Source organism: Cyprinus carpio, chromosome B2 (assembly GCF_018340385.1).
Source record: "Cyprinus carpio isolate SPL01 chromosome B2, ASM1834038v1, whole genome shotgun sequence".
Classification (NCBI taxonomy): domain Eukaryota; kingdom Metazoa; phylum Chordata; class Actinopteri; order Cypriniformes; family Cyprinidae; genus Cyprinus; species Cyprinus carpio.
In genome coordinates, this window is record NC_056598.1 from 12,224,398 (window position 1) to 12,241,065 (window position 16,668).

A 16,668-nucleotide genomic window follows, 5' to 3' on the forward strand; every position below is an offset into this window, starting at 1 on the left:
CAGAACATCTCATCTCCACCACTAATTCTAACCTAATAAACATGCACAAAGTAAACTGTAGGCAAGCACTTTTTATTCATCCATTTAGTTAATCTGAAATACATGTTTTTCCTCACTTTTTTTCTAATCCAATGTGTCAAAAATTGTGCACTTATTTTAAAATACTCATCTGCATAAATGACTAAATTACCTGATGTTCCCAATCTCCCGCAGAGGATGTTTTCAAGTGCTGCCTACGCAAGAGTCAGAGTGTCAACGCCGGGGACAAAGGATATAATAAAAATAAAAACACATTGCATAACATGGGTTGAGGTCATTGACAGACACTGTGCAACCATATGCTTTATGAATGAAGCTAGGTTTTTTCATTTAGCGTAGATCTACCTGGTAGCAGATATAGAAGGAATATGAAACCAGTTACTGTCACTTGCCAAGTCAAATCAATTCACATTTTATATAATACAGATTGTTTCAAAGCAGCTTCACATTAACAAATACATATATATATATATATATATATATATATATATATATATATATATATATATATATATATATATATATATATATATATATAATTTTTTCAAGGTTACACAAACATATAAGTTATATGCAGTGCCTTGTGAGAGTATTCATACCCCTTAATTTTTTTCACACTTTATTATGCTGCCCTATATTAAACTGCTTTAAATTACTTTTTTCCATATCAATCTACACTCCATATACCATAATGGTAAAGCAAAAAACAGGTTTTAAACATCTGCAAATTTATTTAAAATAAAAAACTATGTCTAAATTATTCCATTGCAGAAGTATTCATACCCTTTTCTGGGACAGTTGAATTTTAGATTTGGAGTGTTGATATTGGTTGTTGATGTTGCTTATATTTGTTATTACACTTGCCAAATTCATTTGAATGGGTATGATTTGGAAAGGCACACATGTCTTAATAAAAGGTCTAAAAGCTGATAATGCATATCAGAGCAAAAACCAATCCCTGAGGTAAAAAAAAAAAAACAACTGCCTGTAGAGCTCAGAAACAGGTTTGCGTCAAGCCACACATCTGTGGAACAGTTTAACATAAGGCAGCAACATAACAAAATGTGAATGTGAACAAAACTTTATTAAAGACCAGAAACCTGTGAACAATTATTCTATTAATGTAACCCGGAAGAATGTTAGTTCATAACTTGGCCAGAACGCCAAAGAGAGTGCTAAAGTTCTGAGAACGTTCCCTATTAGATGGGATTTAGTTCAGTGTTGTCAATTATGAAACAACTTCAGTTCAGCTATAAGAAAAGCTCTACAGAAGGTAACAGAATTGTTATTCAGCTCAAGTCAGTTCAGTTTAGGTTGTTCTGTCAGTTCTGTTGTTTCAGTTTAGTAAACACAAACTTTGTCATTATCCAGCTCAATAAATGTAAAATATTGTTGCCAGTGCAATTAAATCGGTATTACTGAATATGAATTGTCTTTTAAACTTGTCACTACTAAGTGAGCGTACAATAAAATTTGAACACAGACAGTAATGCTGTTCCTCTTTGTAAACAACTGTGTCATTCAGCTAATTCAAATAGGGCCATTAAAGGGGTTTGCTTCAGTACAGTGTTTTTAATCTCTTCCATATTAGAAAAGGAAAGGTCATCTGCTTCATTTGGTCTCTTTAATGTTGGTGCGTTTAAGACTGATGATCAGATCCACTAATGTGTTTATGGAGCCATGCTGTGGCACATTTTCACAAGGGCTCCAGTACTATGGCAGGAACATGAACTTGTCCGTTTTGACTTGGAGCTGGAAGGGAATGTGTAATGAGTCCTCCTCCGTCAGGACCCAAGACCATCCACAAAGAGTTGCCATAGGGATGGCATATCCATGGCAACCGAAGGAGCCAGGGGTGAGCGGGATTAACACCACAGAGTTGGGTAACAAATGACGTTAACGGGTGAAGAAGAAGAAGTGACACATTTCCTGTTTGTGCTCTGGGCCCTTCAATACTGTACAGTGTCTATAAGCATAAAATTCAATTTGAAAATGTATGTTTCCTGGGAAAAAATAATACAGAGGAACTTATGTAACAAAAATTCAATTATGTGATGGTAACTGAAATGAATGACATCAACAGTGCTTGTATTTTTGTGAATTCAACAGCCAGTAATTCATCCCCGAGACATAAACATCGAAAGTAGACGCACATACAATAAGTCAATTCTTTCTCACCACTGAGAGCAAAATTAAGTCAGAGCCATAAACAAAACATACGTAACTCAACAAAATATCTGTTAAAATATATATACTGTATATATATAAAGATATTACAGCAGCATCAGGATCAATGTATAAAACTGAATAAAAAAAAATCTATTTGGTGCTGCTTTGGTCAGTATAAAGATGTCTCACCAAGGCTGCATTTATTTGAGCAAAAATATAAAAACAGTAATACTGTGAAATGTTAATACACTTTAAAATAACTGTTTTCAATGTTAATATATGTTAAAATGTAATTTCTTTCTGTGATGGTAAAACTAAATTATATCTTGAATAAATACACATGATAATGCTGATTTGAAAGGTGGAAATGTATCTATTCCTTGTGAGAACTAAATCTAAAGCTAGTAAAAAAAAAAAAAAAAAAAAAGCTGCCTGATTTGTTTTGTTAATGTGATCATAATTTTTATATGTTGCTAAGTTGCAGCCTTTTTTTGGAGTATTGCTGTGAATAGAGACAATATTTGTTAAATAATTCAGAGCAGTAATTTGATTCGTCACACATTACCAGTCTACTACTTCACACATGTCAGTAATGTGCAAAGCAAAGCAGGCCAGTGCTGAATATAACCGAAGGCCTACACATAAACCTGTTCTCAATGTGTAAGTGTGTGGCCAACAACTAAAATACCAATGCACAGTTTTAGCCAAACACAAGTGTAAATTTGTAAATATGACATTTTAACACAAAATTGTAGCCAGACTGAGTAAGTGTGATTAGATTAATGAACAATTCCACCAAAATGCTGTTTGTGTAGCATGTACCTCTATACTGTTTTAATAAAAACATTTCAGGTCTTGCTATTTATTTATAAGTTTTTCTTGTAGCTTCCTGAACCTGTATGTGAGCTGGCTTGTTTTTATTCTGTTCAGATGTGGAGATGTGCCCTCCTGCTCGACCACAGACATCTTCATCCTCTCCAGCAATCCCATCAAATCATTATTCTTGTCAGTCAGACCTGCATGAAGGAGTCTGCTATCACTGACTGAACTATCTGGACATTTTTTGCACAAATAGTCAGACTCCTCCACAGAAACATGTTCCTCAGCCTGAATCATGCCAAGGAAGTAATATGCTTTGAAGAGACCTACCTACTGCTTGCTTGTCATAATTCTTGTAATGACGAATTTTCTGAATTGCTTGTTTGCTGATATCCAAGCTATTATTGTAAACAATAAACGCATACTTTTTTAAAAATTGTCATATCAAGATGATTTTGTATGATCATGTCTCTCTGTATTGTTACAAATAAATGCAGTTTTTACAAAAAAAAAAAAAACTTCCTACTCATCAAAGAATCCTGAAAATATACTACGGTTTCTACAAGAACATTAAAGGAATAGTTCACCCAAAAATGCAAATTTTGACATCATTTACTCACCCCATGTCGTTCCAAACCTGTATAAGTTTCTTATGTTGAACACAGAAGAAGACAGTATAAAGAACCAAACAGCTGTTGGTCTCCATTGACTTCCATAGTAGTGAAAGAAATACTATTGAAGTCAATTGAGACCGTAAACTGTTTGATTACCAGCATTACCAAAGCAGGTCAAACTGATTTACAACAATCACTTATGCTTGGTATATTGATATCCCTTATGTTTAATTGACTTGGTATTATACTGTGATGATTAATTGTTCTCTTAATTTTTTTGAGCGGTGTATAGTTTTGCAAATGTATTTATCGAAATAAATGGTCAGCAACATAAAATATAGCAAGAAAATAGTTCACACCAGGCAGAATCAATAACAGCCCACATCTGCAAACAATATTACAGTCATACATTGAAAGGTCTCAATGAGAATGTGTAGGACATGATACTCTGCATTAAATGAACGTTGTAGAAACATTGCAGTCGCCCCTTTAGAAGCTCAGCTGTCTGAGGAGGATGCAGAGGGATAAATGAACAGTGTGGGCTGCCATCACTAAAGTGCTTGCAGCCCCCGACAATAATTAGCCCATTGGACCTGAGGCACGTAATTGCGACATCTATTTAAGTCTGTGCTATTGATGAGCCACTCTGACCTGCCGGGGAAGAGGATGGCCTTTGTTCCCTCCCGGGTGAGAAGTCTGCTGAGGCAAAGCTACCAGCTGTGAACTCAATTACCAGAGAGGTGAGCTGCCTGCTCTATATCCATATCACAGGTCTGCAGGGCTGTTTCTCTGGGAGGCAGAAACTGCCAGAGACAATGAGATCGTGTGAAGTCTAGCAACAATGGTGTTTAGAGTTAGAACAGGTTTGAATATTCAGTGTCATTAACAAAAATAAGGCCCTAAGTCTGACACATTGACAATTTTGGAACTTATGTCTATTGTTATGAAAAAAAAAAAAAAAAAAAAAAAAAAAAAACACCATAAGAAGATGAGGTAAGAGCCAGCAATACAATGAAATCTTAATCTGTGTTCAAAGGACAAGGATACTTTTTATTATTAAGATTAGATTTTTTCATTATTATTATTATTCAGCAAGGACGCATTAAAATGAAAAAAAGTGACAGTAAAGACATTTACAGTATAAATAAAAGATTTCAAATAAATGTTTATATATATATATATATATATATATATATATATATATATATATATATATATATATATATATATATATATGAATATATATAAATCCTGAAAAATGTCATGTTTGCAGAAAAACATTAAGCAGTACAACTGTTTTTCATAATTAGAAATGTTCATGATCATGTGGCACTGAAGACTGGAGTAATGGCTGCTGAAAATCCAAGCTTTTTCAATAGTGTACAAAATAAGTACAAAAAGGTATTATTTGTAAATGGTGAAAGAAAAATGAGCCATCTCATGAGGTCATACTAAATTGTATATAAGCTATATGATGTATAAAATATATTTATAATGAAAAATATAACTTACATGACATATGAGCTATAAACAAACTTGTATGTATAAAATTAAAATCTGACTAGGGTAAGTATCAAACCACTGAACAGAAATTGTAATTTTTGAATGATCTCTTATGCTCACCAATTTATTTATGAAATATTATTCCAACATAAAATATATGTTCTCTATTTAAAATGTAATTTATTCCTGTGATGGAAAAGTTTTTTGTTTTTTGTTTTTTACCGTAGTACAGCGACGCCTTCTGGTGGTCAATCACTACACAATGCAGGAGAAGCAGCACACGGATCCCATTAAGCTCATCAAAGTCATATGAGATGTACATCGTTCTCAATAACGCATCTTGAGAGCGTATAAATCATGTTGTGTGGCTCTCAGCAGAAACTTCTTTTTTTATAGATGCCTTGATACAAAGTAAGTGACATAATAAATTAAAAGAAACGTCTCAAAACATAATATATACAAAAATCCAGACCTTCCGGATGTCCAAAGCGTTTCCTGCGTCATGACGCACGATTGATCAGGTGGGAATTTAGTTTATCTTTTGTAAACTTATTCGTGATTTATTCTGTAAAATGACATTTGTGGCTTCAAAATGTTGTATCAGCAAAACAGTAGGCTACATTTTAATGGGTTGAATCTTTTGCCATGGAAGATGGCGAATTGTAGTGACCTGTGAAAGAACATGTGTACTAACCCACGTTGCACTTTGTACAGAATTTTTTCTTTTTTCTTTTGTCTATTAATGAATTTAAAAAAAATAATGTTCATGCTATCTCACTCTGAGTTCAGAATAGTATTTTTACAAAAAAAAAAATAAAAAGGTAACGGGCTAATTGACATTACCATGTGACTTTTGGTGCACTATTATGTTATCGTGTGTTTTTTTTTGTATAACCTTGGGTATTGTGGCATTGCTAAATCATTAAGTGTTCAGTTGCTGCAGTGTCTATCAGATCCAGCAAATGTTACTATGTCTTTTGCAGTGGTGAAAAGAGAGGAAGAAATTTGCTGTTGATATTGACATGTGATTAATGTCATCCCTTCTGGAAAGTCCAGCTTAGGCTGGTGTCTGTGTTCTTGAACATGGCGTCTGGTTTCTAGCTGGTCGACGCAGCAACCCATGTTCCACAAACAGGCCTGACCACTTAAAAATGCTGGTTTGTTGCTGCTCCAAGATGGTCTACCAGCTTCTTTATAGTTGTTTGTCAGCACATGTGTATTTGCAATTGCCCAATTTTTTAAAACTGGTTAAAACATTGTATTTTCACTGTGTCTAAACTTTCAGCCCACTCTAATATTAAGTGATTTGGAACAGACAATATCTGGACTTCAAAAGATATGTGTCGGTTCTAGAAACTGAACTAGGCCAACCTTTTAGTTTGATCATTTTAAGAATTTTGAATTTGTTTTTCTAAGAAGCAGAATACACTCCCTGTGTCCTAATCGCATAGCATCTGTCCTAAATGGCATCCGTGATGGAGTAGGTGACATAATCACTTTAGGACCCACAATATGACGTTGCATAAATGAGTTAGGTGTGGCTCGAGATCTGTCTGCTTTCTATGGCTGTAGTCGTCAGACATCCTTTTTGCTCTCCTAACTAAATTCATTATTCATTCATGGTGTTGTATTACTGAAGTTTCAATTGGTGCTATTTTTAATTTTGGTTGTGCTTAAGTTGATAGATGCCGGCACTACAGTCAGTATTGTGTCTTTCTTAACCAAAACATCAGTATCCAAAACTGCTGATACTAAATGGAGTCTAGCATTATTTCTTTATAGAAACTGCTGATGTGTCTGTATTAGCATATGAATGCAGACCCTCAGCAGATCAGCACCTTTCTGTTTCTGAAAGTCTCACCAGCAATTCATAGCAGTTATTATGGATAGCATCCATCCAGTCTAGTCATCAGTCTGAGTCCCAAAAATGCGTCCATTTAAGCGAAATTCAAAATGACATTAATTTAGTTTTTGGTCACAAGGGCTGAAACGAGAAGCAAAGGTGTATTCAGTAGAGTAATGAGAGAAATGAGAGCCAGCTGATTCTTTAAATTGAATCACGTATGACCACTTGAGCTCTCAGACTCTCCCAGGTCACTAGCTGTTCAGTTTGACCTACAATTTAAAAATGGCCATAATTGCTGTGTTGACTTCCTTTTAGATTCTTGGTTTAGTTGTGTTGAGGACTTTTCTTCTAAAACAAGATAAAAGTTAGACTAAAAGTTAGAGAATGTCTAAAAATTGACCTACTTTGAGTATCTATAGGATGGTAGAAATTAATCTGCTGCATAATTATGTAAACATTTGGTGTCTCGGAGTCGAAGGTATAACCATAACTGCTGTAACTGGTCTTCTGATGTAGAGTGGTCTGTAGAGGTTAGGTTATTGCACTTGAAACATAAATAGTACTGGGAATCGAAGGGAAGTGATGGAAAAGGAAATTAAGGTCAAAGGTCACCAGATGATCGCAAAACCTTATAGTTTATCTCGTTCAGTGAGGAGTTGGGTTGAAGTGCAGTGAAAAAAGGATTATGATCCTCATATGAGGTGTGAAGAATAAGGTGATGATAACAGTATGGAATGTAACTCGTGGGAGTGTGATGACAAAAAATAAATAAATCACACCTGGACAGGCCTATAACTTAATGATTGTTCTGATTAATGTACACATATGCAGTTTTAATGAACAACTGTCAGAAGATCAGTACATTGTATTTTATAAGTGGATGCATTGTACTAATCAAAACTGACAGTAAACCCATTTATAATATTACAAAAAAATTATATTTCCAGTAAATGCTGTTCTTCAGAATACCCTGAGGGAAAAAAAATATATAATAAAGTTCTTAAGAAGCAAATTAGAATGATTTCTGAATGATCATGTGACACTCTAGACTTGGAGTAATGATTCCGGTTTGCCATCATAGGAACAAATAAAATGTTAAAGTGGAATGTTATTTCAAATTGTAACAAATTTTATTTTGATCAAATAAATACAGGTTTGTTGAGCATAACAGCCTCAGAAAACATTTCAATCTTAATCTTACCAACCCCAAACTTTTATATAAAATAAAGCTGCATGCATATATTATCTTAATCTTAATGTATAGTAATATCATTATTGGATTTAGGGCTGCACGACAAAAATCGTAATTGTCGATTATTCCCTTAAAATTGTAATTGCGATTATTAATAACGATTATCACAATTTACATTGAATGATGTTTATACCATTGTTTGATGTAACTGAATGCCGTATTTTTATATGAAAATAAACAAGCTGAAATAACGATTACGTAATTGTGGCAGCCATAATTGTAATCAAGATTAGAAATTCGATTAATTGTGCAGCCCTAATTGGATTATATAAAAATTATTAGGTATGCTAATAGCACCGGATGCTAGGATGCTGCTCCTGAAAAAGGTTTGCCACTTTAGGTGCTGCGGTTCATTATTAATCACTGAATCAAACTGGCTGCTAGCTGAATTTTTTATTTTTTTTTTATTTTTTGGCACATAGCTACAGTAGTTGTATGTTCTCCTAGTAAAATGCTTTTTCTATGGATTGAGCTTTGATGGTTCAGATATCGTCATTCATCCATTCCTCTTTACCTCCACTTCTGGGTAAATGAACTCATTGGGATATTTTTCCAATGCCTTCAACTCAAAACCCTGCCCATCCCCCACTCTCCCTTTCCTGGTCTATTTTAAAGACCCAGGGAAATTAAAATTGGAGTTTTGTGGCTTTTGGTTCATGTCTGTTAGCTATGAAGCTAATACCTTGTCCTCCTAAAAAGTGACAAACTTTTAGCATTACATTTAAAATGTAAGAACTGTAACAATATTGTTGCAGTATTGATGATCTGAAACTCCCTCCCCCAGTACCACCTGCCTCTGACTAGCATGTAGCAAATCGTGTTTTTGGTTGTAATATAACTAAAGTCTATTTGCCTTTTTTTTTTTTTTTATTGATAAAACTAACCTTTTGTACCTCCAGTATCCTGTCGTGCACAGTGAGTCATTGAGCTCGGTGGGTGTTGCTAAGTAATGCTAAATAAATATACATGCTTATCTTTTTATGGTTTTAGAAAAAGTATATATATTATTGTAAGTATTATTATTAATATAAATAAATTGCTTTGATTTAAAAGGGTTTACAGAGTTCAGGAAAGGTCTCTATACATTGCCAAAGAAGTATGAAGATATGTCAATAGATGTTTATCTGTACTATCTTTTCTCATCTCTTGATCTGAAAAGCTCAGTGTCTGTCCCCAACCACAGGAAGTTCAGAAAACCCTTCATAACCATATCAGGACTTGTTGGTTATGTGGAATTTGTCATATTGGAAATTACCTGCTTTTGCTGTAGAACGGGGTATTTTAGTCACAAATGATAAATGATTAGATTACCTGGGTATGAAGGTGTATTTTTGTAGACGTGAAGTGTGATTTAATTGAATCGATTTTTTTTTTAGTGTGTTGTGTCACAGTACTCAGTGTGTCAGTTATCAAACTGCTTTTTGTGAGAAAATGGCTTGAGCACAGAGGCTCCCCACTCATGTCAGGATTTTTGTCATTCTTCACCTCCTCCCGGTCTGCTACAAGAGTGCGTCAGTTTGACGGATCCCACACCCTGCCCTCAACGTCTGAGGAACGGGTCAGACCAGTGCTACAGGAATCCAGTGAAACTGACTGGTAGTGTCCCTGTGTAGAACATGTGCCACATGGTGTCTCGGAGTTAGAGGGCTCACTGACTTCCACAAAATATAGACATGTATGATATGTATCATTGCTGTTAAGATTTAAAATGTATTTCATTGTGATGTAGCATATCTAGCTATAAATTGAAATAAAGACCCAGATTATCCATAAGCGTTATACCTTGACACATGAAAGTAAACCGATTCGTTTAATTTTATATTAGATATCTTTTTTTCTTAGAAAAGTGACTACAAAGCAGATTTGTTTGTGTAGTCGTTCTTAATTAAAATGTAAAAAAAAAAATTTTAATGAATAAAGATGTTACATTTGAAGAAAGTTAAATTTGAAGAAATTCAATTAAAAACTTTACAAGCGTTCAAAAAATTAAATATTTGACTTAAAATACTAAAATTGCTCAAATAAAAATAAAGCTAAACAGTAATATAAAACTAATAAAAACTGCAAAATGGCTAAAATTAAAAAAAAAAACTCAAAAGATATATATAAACTATACTACATAAATAATACTAAAACAACCCCAATCTGCTTAATACCTACGTTACACATTATGATTTATTTTATTTACTTGCTTTCTACCCAGCTAATGATGAACATAGGATAATTGTTAATTGTGTATATTGTATTGTTTTTATCATTATCAGAATTATTTTCTCCCATTTTTCTATTATTTCTAGTCTTTGTGTATTGGTCTTACTCTCACTAGATAGTCACATATTTGTAACCCAAGGGAAACAAAAGTCTTTTCATTGTTGAACAGTCACCGCTCCATTCTCGCCTACTTCCAGTGCATAATAAAAACCTGACCAGTATCAGAGCCAATCACAGACCAGCCTCACTCTCAAGAGCCAATTATTGAGTTCAGAGGGCGGTTCCTGTCAGATGAATGCAAGTTGCAGTCCCGAAACCAGGAGGGTGTTGTCTCTTTAGAATGAGCTGCTGCTCAGGTTTATATTGGGCAGGGAGCACGGCCTGTCACTGCCTTGGAATACATTCCTCCATTCATTCGTTCACTGGTGAAAACTGCTGAAAGAAAGGACACTGGGAAGAACCAAAGTTCAGAGACTGTTTCCACTGCTTCCCTGTGTCTCTCATCCATTTATTTGCTCCTGTGGGGCAGTATTATTTTTAGTTTGTTTTTGATATATTTATTTATTTATTTTTGGCGGGGGTGACTGAATCAACAGAAAGACAACAGGTAAGCTCAAAATATTATTTTTTATAATTTTTTTAATAAGCTGTATTATGAATTGGAATCCCTCACTGTGTCCTCACGAATTATTTGTTGGGGTAGTTTAACTGTGGGGTAGGTGACTGACTGGGAAATGTGATGAAACGCTGGATCCGCTCAGTTTAGGCCAAATCTGTCAGGATTTCGTTTTTTGTGTCCCTTCCGTTTCTGATTCTTTTTTTCTCTCTCTCTCTCTTCTGTGTATAGGATTGACTGTGATTTTATTTTTATGTTTTGATTAGCAGTTCCTGTCTAGTGAGTTAATCTGATTCAATGACAGGATAGATATCTATGTTTCTCCGCCTCACCAGTTTGACTGGCTCTGCACTGTTGCACTAGTCATTCATTGTAAACCAGGTAGTAGTGTACAGATTACATCAAGCTTGATCACCACGTGAATGAGTTTAGAGTGTTTTGTAAGATTTTCTTGGAGTTTTTAAGCATAATTTTGTATGAATTCAGAGCTCATACCATAGTGAAGATTTTTAGCAACTCTGTATGATTCTATGAGCATGAGCTTTCAGAGAACAGTAAGAGTTCTCTCATATTTTCTAACTTCTCCTGCCTTCATGGTGGTTCTGATGAAACAGGTGGTGATGCATTAGACGTGAAGGGTCTGTTTAGTGTGCTTTGTCATCACAGTCCATTGTTTTCCTGCCGAACATCAGCCCACATACAAACAGCTGTGGAGAATGACTTTAAGTCTTCATAGTCCTGTTCTGTTTGCCTGGTTCTTTACTGGCATCTCCGGTTCCATGGCGAGCCTTTAACATCCATTGAACCTTTCCACTGCAAAACTAGTTCTTTCTAGAAATGTTCTTTGCATCTCCCAAAATGGTTCCCAAAATGAACACTGTTGTAAAACCCCCTTTTTATGTTTATAGTGTATAGAGACAGTCGGTTCATTCAATCTTCTCTTTTACTTAACCTTGACATACAGAGCAAGAACGGTGGTCATGAATGGTCTGGTTTTCAGCAACTGTAACTGTAACAGCACAGGTTCTTGTTTTATATAGTTTTCCAGTATTTTTCCACAGGTGTTTAATATTAAATACTCAAGAATCAATGTATGGCCATTCAAAATGAGCTAGTGAAGGCAAAATGGTGACCAGTTCTCAAGTATACATCCATATCAAGATTTTAGGTTACCATTTATGATTAAAAACAACCCATCATGTTCCAATCACACTACAAAATAGTAGTACACTCAGAAAAAAGTGGCAGCGTCCTTTCAAAAGGTAGAATTTTGTACTTTTTGAGTGTACTGCCCCAGTGACAGCTTTATTCCCAAAGAGTGTAATAGTAATAGTTCAGCTTTGGTAACATCATGTACCACTCAGGTTCACTTGGCCAGCTGTTTCTTGTTTGCTTTTGCTGGGCTGTCATTGTTGACTCTGCCTCTACTGTCTTTCAGCCTTTACTAGCCGGATTGTTATTGTCTGATCAAGCTTGTTTTAACACATTTCTTTATGTCCTCCAGTTTATTGGCTGTCTGAAAAAATAAAGACAAGATGTTTCAAGAGGTGCTTTCAAACATCTTGAAGTTGTACGACTATATTCTGAAAAGAACTGGTAAGAGTTTATTGCATTATGCTTTTTAGATGAACATAAACCATCGATATCACTGGTGTATATTTAATGTGTTATGCACATAAGATTTGTTGTAGCTTCACTCATTTGTTGTATAAAGTGCTTCAGTTCGGTCACTGGTAATGCTGTGATAAAGGCTTGTCTGATGTTGCGGTGTAATTTGCGCAGATGCCAGGGTGCGGGATTATCCGCTGATGCAGAATCCCATTCAGATGACGTTGATCTTGCTGGGATACGTGATCTTCGTTTTATATGTGGGACCACGATACATGGCCAATCGGAAACCTTTCCACCTCAACACAGCTATGATTGTCTATAATTTCTCAATGGTGGCCTTCAACGCCTACATTGTTTATGAGGTAGGATACTGTTTCATTCATTTAAATGCATGTTTGGGAGAATAATTTAAGGTATCCCATCTCATAGCTTTAGCAGAGCTGATGTATTTGAGCAGAACCACTAGAGGATTAAAGATACAGTTGATTCAAACATGTCTTTTTACTCACCCTCAGTCATTACAGACCCTTATAACAGTAATTCTTCTGTAGATCACAGAAGGAGATGTTTAGCAGAATTTCTATGCTGCTCTCTTCCATATAATAAAGGTGAATGCTCACTTTTGACAAATCGTCACTGACAAACCAGACTGACAGTGTTACCATTTTTATAATACGTTTATGGTGCTTTTTGTCATTTTTGAAGCTGGACAGCCTTTGGTCACTATTCACTTTCATTATATGAGGATGATTAGTGTGAACATTCTGATAAACATCTTTTTGCATTCCACAGAAGAAAGTCAAAGGTATGGAATGACATGAGGGTGACTAAATAATGGCAATTTTAAAAGACCATGTTACCATGTTGTTGTACTTGTGTATAATTTTTGATCTGTCTGACGCAGTTCCTGATGTCTGGCTGGGGAACAACGTACACCTGGAGATGTGACCTCTGTGACCCCTCCAGCAGTCCTGAAGCTCTCAGAGTAAGTTTATTTCATGTTCTTCTGTGAATTTCAGAAAATATTACGCAGCAAATCTGTTTTTTTTATGTGATAAAAAATTATGTGACATTGACGACTGGAGTTATGGCTGCTGAATAAATTACATTTTAAAATAGATTAAAATTATAATCTTTCACAGTATTACTGGCAAATGCAACTTTAGTGAGCATAAGAAAGACACATTTCAAAAATATTTAAAATCTTACCACCCCTAAACTTTTGAACGATAGTGTATATTGTGACGAATGGTGTTTCTCATTGTATCCTCAGATGGTTCGGGCAGCCTGGTTGTTCTATTTTTCGAAATATATTGAACTTCTAGATACGGTAAGGATCTTATTCTTATCTCGTTATGATTATCAGTGCGCTAAATTATTTGTATCTTGCATTGCTGTATAGGAAAAGGATAATGTACATTATTCAAGCGCATAGGCACAATATACAGTACAGTAGCTTCCTCAATAACTACATGATGATTTGTTACATGAGTTAACAAGAACTGTGTCTGTGATCCAGGTGTTTTTTGTGTTGAGAAAGAAGCACAGTCAGGTGACGTTCCTGCATATCTTTCATCATTCTGTCTTACCCTGGACCTGGTGGTGGGGCATCACTCTTACTCCTGGTGAGTTTATTATTGCTGCTATCACTGCTTTCAGTAGTTATTAACTGGTTTTGCTTCAAGACCCTGATTTTATATTGGCTATAAATTGGTGACCAACAAAACACACAAAAAAACTGTCATTTTAGAAGCCTGTGAAATTAGGTGCCCTTAATTTGTCATAAAGAGATATGTGTAAAGATGTCCAGTTTCATTTGCTCAATTTATTTCTTTTCATGTTAAAATGACAGCGGGTGGCATGGGTTCTTTTCATGCTATGGTGAATGCGTGTGTCCATGTCATCATGTACACTTACTACGGTCTGGCTGCTGCAGGGCCACGCTTCCAGAAGTATCTCTGGTGGAAAAAGTACATGACTGCAATCCAACTGGTTAGTGTTAACTCATTTAAATTCTAAAACGTGTGTAATTAAAGGAATACTTCACCCAACAATGAAAAGTTGCTGAAAAATGGACTCATTTGGAGAAATTTAGCTTTAAAGCAATGGATCTTCTGGAGTGATTGGGTGCCGTCAGAATGGGAGTTCAAACAGCTGATTAAACAATCACAATTGTTTTATTTTACAACACATGTTTATAGTCATTAAGTTAACGTCATGTGAAGCAAAAAGCTGTGTGTTTGTAATAAACGAATCCATCATTAACTTTAAACTATTTGTTTTTGCCAAAAATACGACTTCTCGTATCCATAATATTCCTTTCTCTAGTGAAAAAGTCATGAATCGTTGCACAGATCAAGCACCATTTAAAGCAAAAACAGTCCAAAACATTTCTAAACAAATGTGTCAATGGATTTTGATGTGAGAGATCAAAATGGGTGGATGATGCGTGATTATGAATTATAGCCAGAAGCAATGGTTTAAAGTTAGAATATATAAATGATTCATTTGTTTATTAGACACAAGCAGCTTATTGCTTCACGAAAAGTGAGTCATGTGGATTACGTGTGAATGATTGTGATGTTTTGATCAGCTGTTATCAGATCTTACTCTGAAAGCACCCATAAGAGGATCCATTAGTGTTCAAGTGATGTAATTTCTCCAAATCTGTTCTGATGAAGAAACAATCTCACCTACATATCGGATGGCCTGTGGATAAGTACATTTTTGGGTAAACTTTTGTTTTAATGTAAACTGTATTTGCATCAGTGATTCATCAAAATGGTATATATAATTTAAGTAAAATTATAATTTATACTTTGTCTTCCAGTTTAATGCAATTGTCATTACATTCTGTTTAGTCTATTCCTTTTTTCTCTCTTAAAAAATACAGCATAACATTTGTAATAATTTCTTTTCTATTGTATTTTCCACAGATTCAGTTCGTGCTGTTGACTGTCCATATCTCTCAGTATTACTTTATGGAAAAGTGTGAATACCAAGTTCCCATCTTCATTCATCTCATCTTGATCTATGGCACCTTTTTCTTCATCCTCTTCTCCAATTTCTGGATCCAGGCCTACATAAAGGGAAAACGACTACCTGTTTCCACTGAGGACAAACCCAAACAGAACAGCATTACCACTGTGATTGAGCCAGTGGTAGTGGCCAATGGCAAACACTTGGAAAATGGCACTGTGCACTACACTAATGGATTTGCCCACAATGGGAAAGTGAAGGAGGTCTAAATGGGCCAATCAGACTGTTGTTTGATCATTTTTGTCAAATTTACATTTTTTAATGATTGCATGGGAGATGAAACGGCACATTGGATCTGGCGGTGGGTCCCCCTTTCCTAGTATTTATGGATGTTGGAGGCTGGGGGGCACTATGCATGAAGAGAATTCGTCCACTTAAGTCGTTGACGTCACTCTGAAACCTGACATCATGTCTGTGGTTTAATCCCCTTGACCGTAGCTTTTTATTTCCTGGCATATGAGTCTCCCAGTTGTTTGCACACTGTACAGTTTTCACAAATCTAACTCACACTTGACTGTAAATAAATATTTTCTCACAGTTTATTGGAAATGTATGTGTTTTTTGAGTTTGTTTCTAACTTATCAGTTGATACATGCTTTTTATAATAAATTGTATTTTTTGTTTTATGCTCTGTTTGTGAAGTGGATTTTTATTCGAAAAATGAAATGAAACATTGTTTGCATTACATTATTGGCACTTCTTCATACACTGTTAAACATGCTAATATCTAGTAAGCCTTGAAAGGATTTTGAATACTTCCCCTTCAATATGAGGCAATCCAGAAATTACAGCATTTAGATTGCTTAAAACGCAAGCAGCCTCATTTGCAACATGATCCACTTAAAGTGTGAATCTTTTTCTTTTTTGCATACACAAGGTCTGTAATGCTTGGATGTTTACTTTTTATTAATTCAATAATCTCTAGCCATTTTTCTTGTTAGTTCTCATA

At 35.1% G+C, this 16,668-nt stretch overlaps 1 protein-coding gene across 2 annotated transcripts; it reads left to right on the plus strand.

Annotated features, from left to right (window-relative positions):
- The first annotated feature begins 5,388 nt into the window (after positions 1-5,388).
- On the plus strand, positions 5,389-16,345 carry elovl1a (ELOVL fatty acid elongase 1a). 2 transcript variants are annotated; one of them, XM_019074174.2, is made up of 8 exons: positions 5,389-5,665; positions 12,574-12,665; positions 12,852-13,042; positions 13,585-13,665; positions 13,954-14,010; positions 14,200-14,305; positions 14,533-14,672; positions 15,617-16,345. In XM_019074174.2, exons 2-8 carry the CDS (start codon positions 12,605-12,607, stop codon positions 15,926-15,928), a joined length of 948 nt encoding a protein of 315 aa, XP_018929719.1. In that variant the 5' UTR covers positions 5,389-5,665; positions 12,574-12,604; the 3' UTR covers positions 15,929-16,345. The 2 variants fall into 2 exon arrangements, with proteins under 2 accessions (XP_018929719.1, XP_018929656.1); XM_019074111.2 differs by lacking the exon at positions 5,389-5,665 and adding an exon at positions 10,760-11,060.
- Positions 16,346-16,668: the final 323 nt, after the last annotated feature.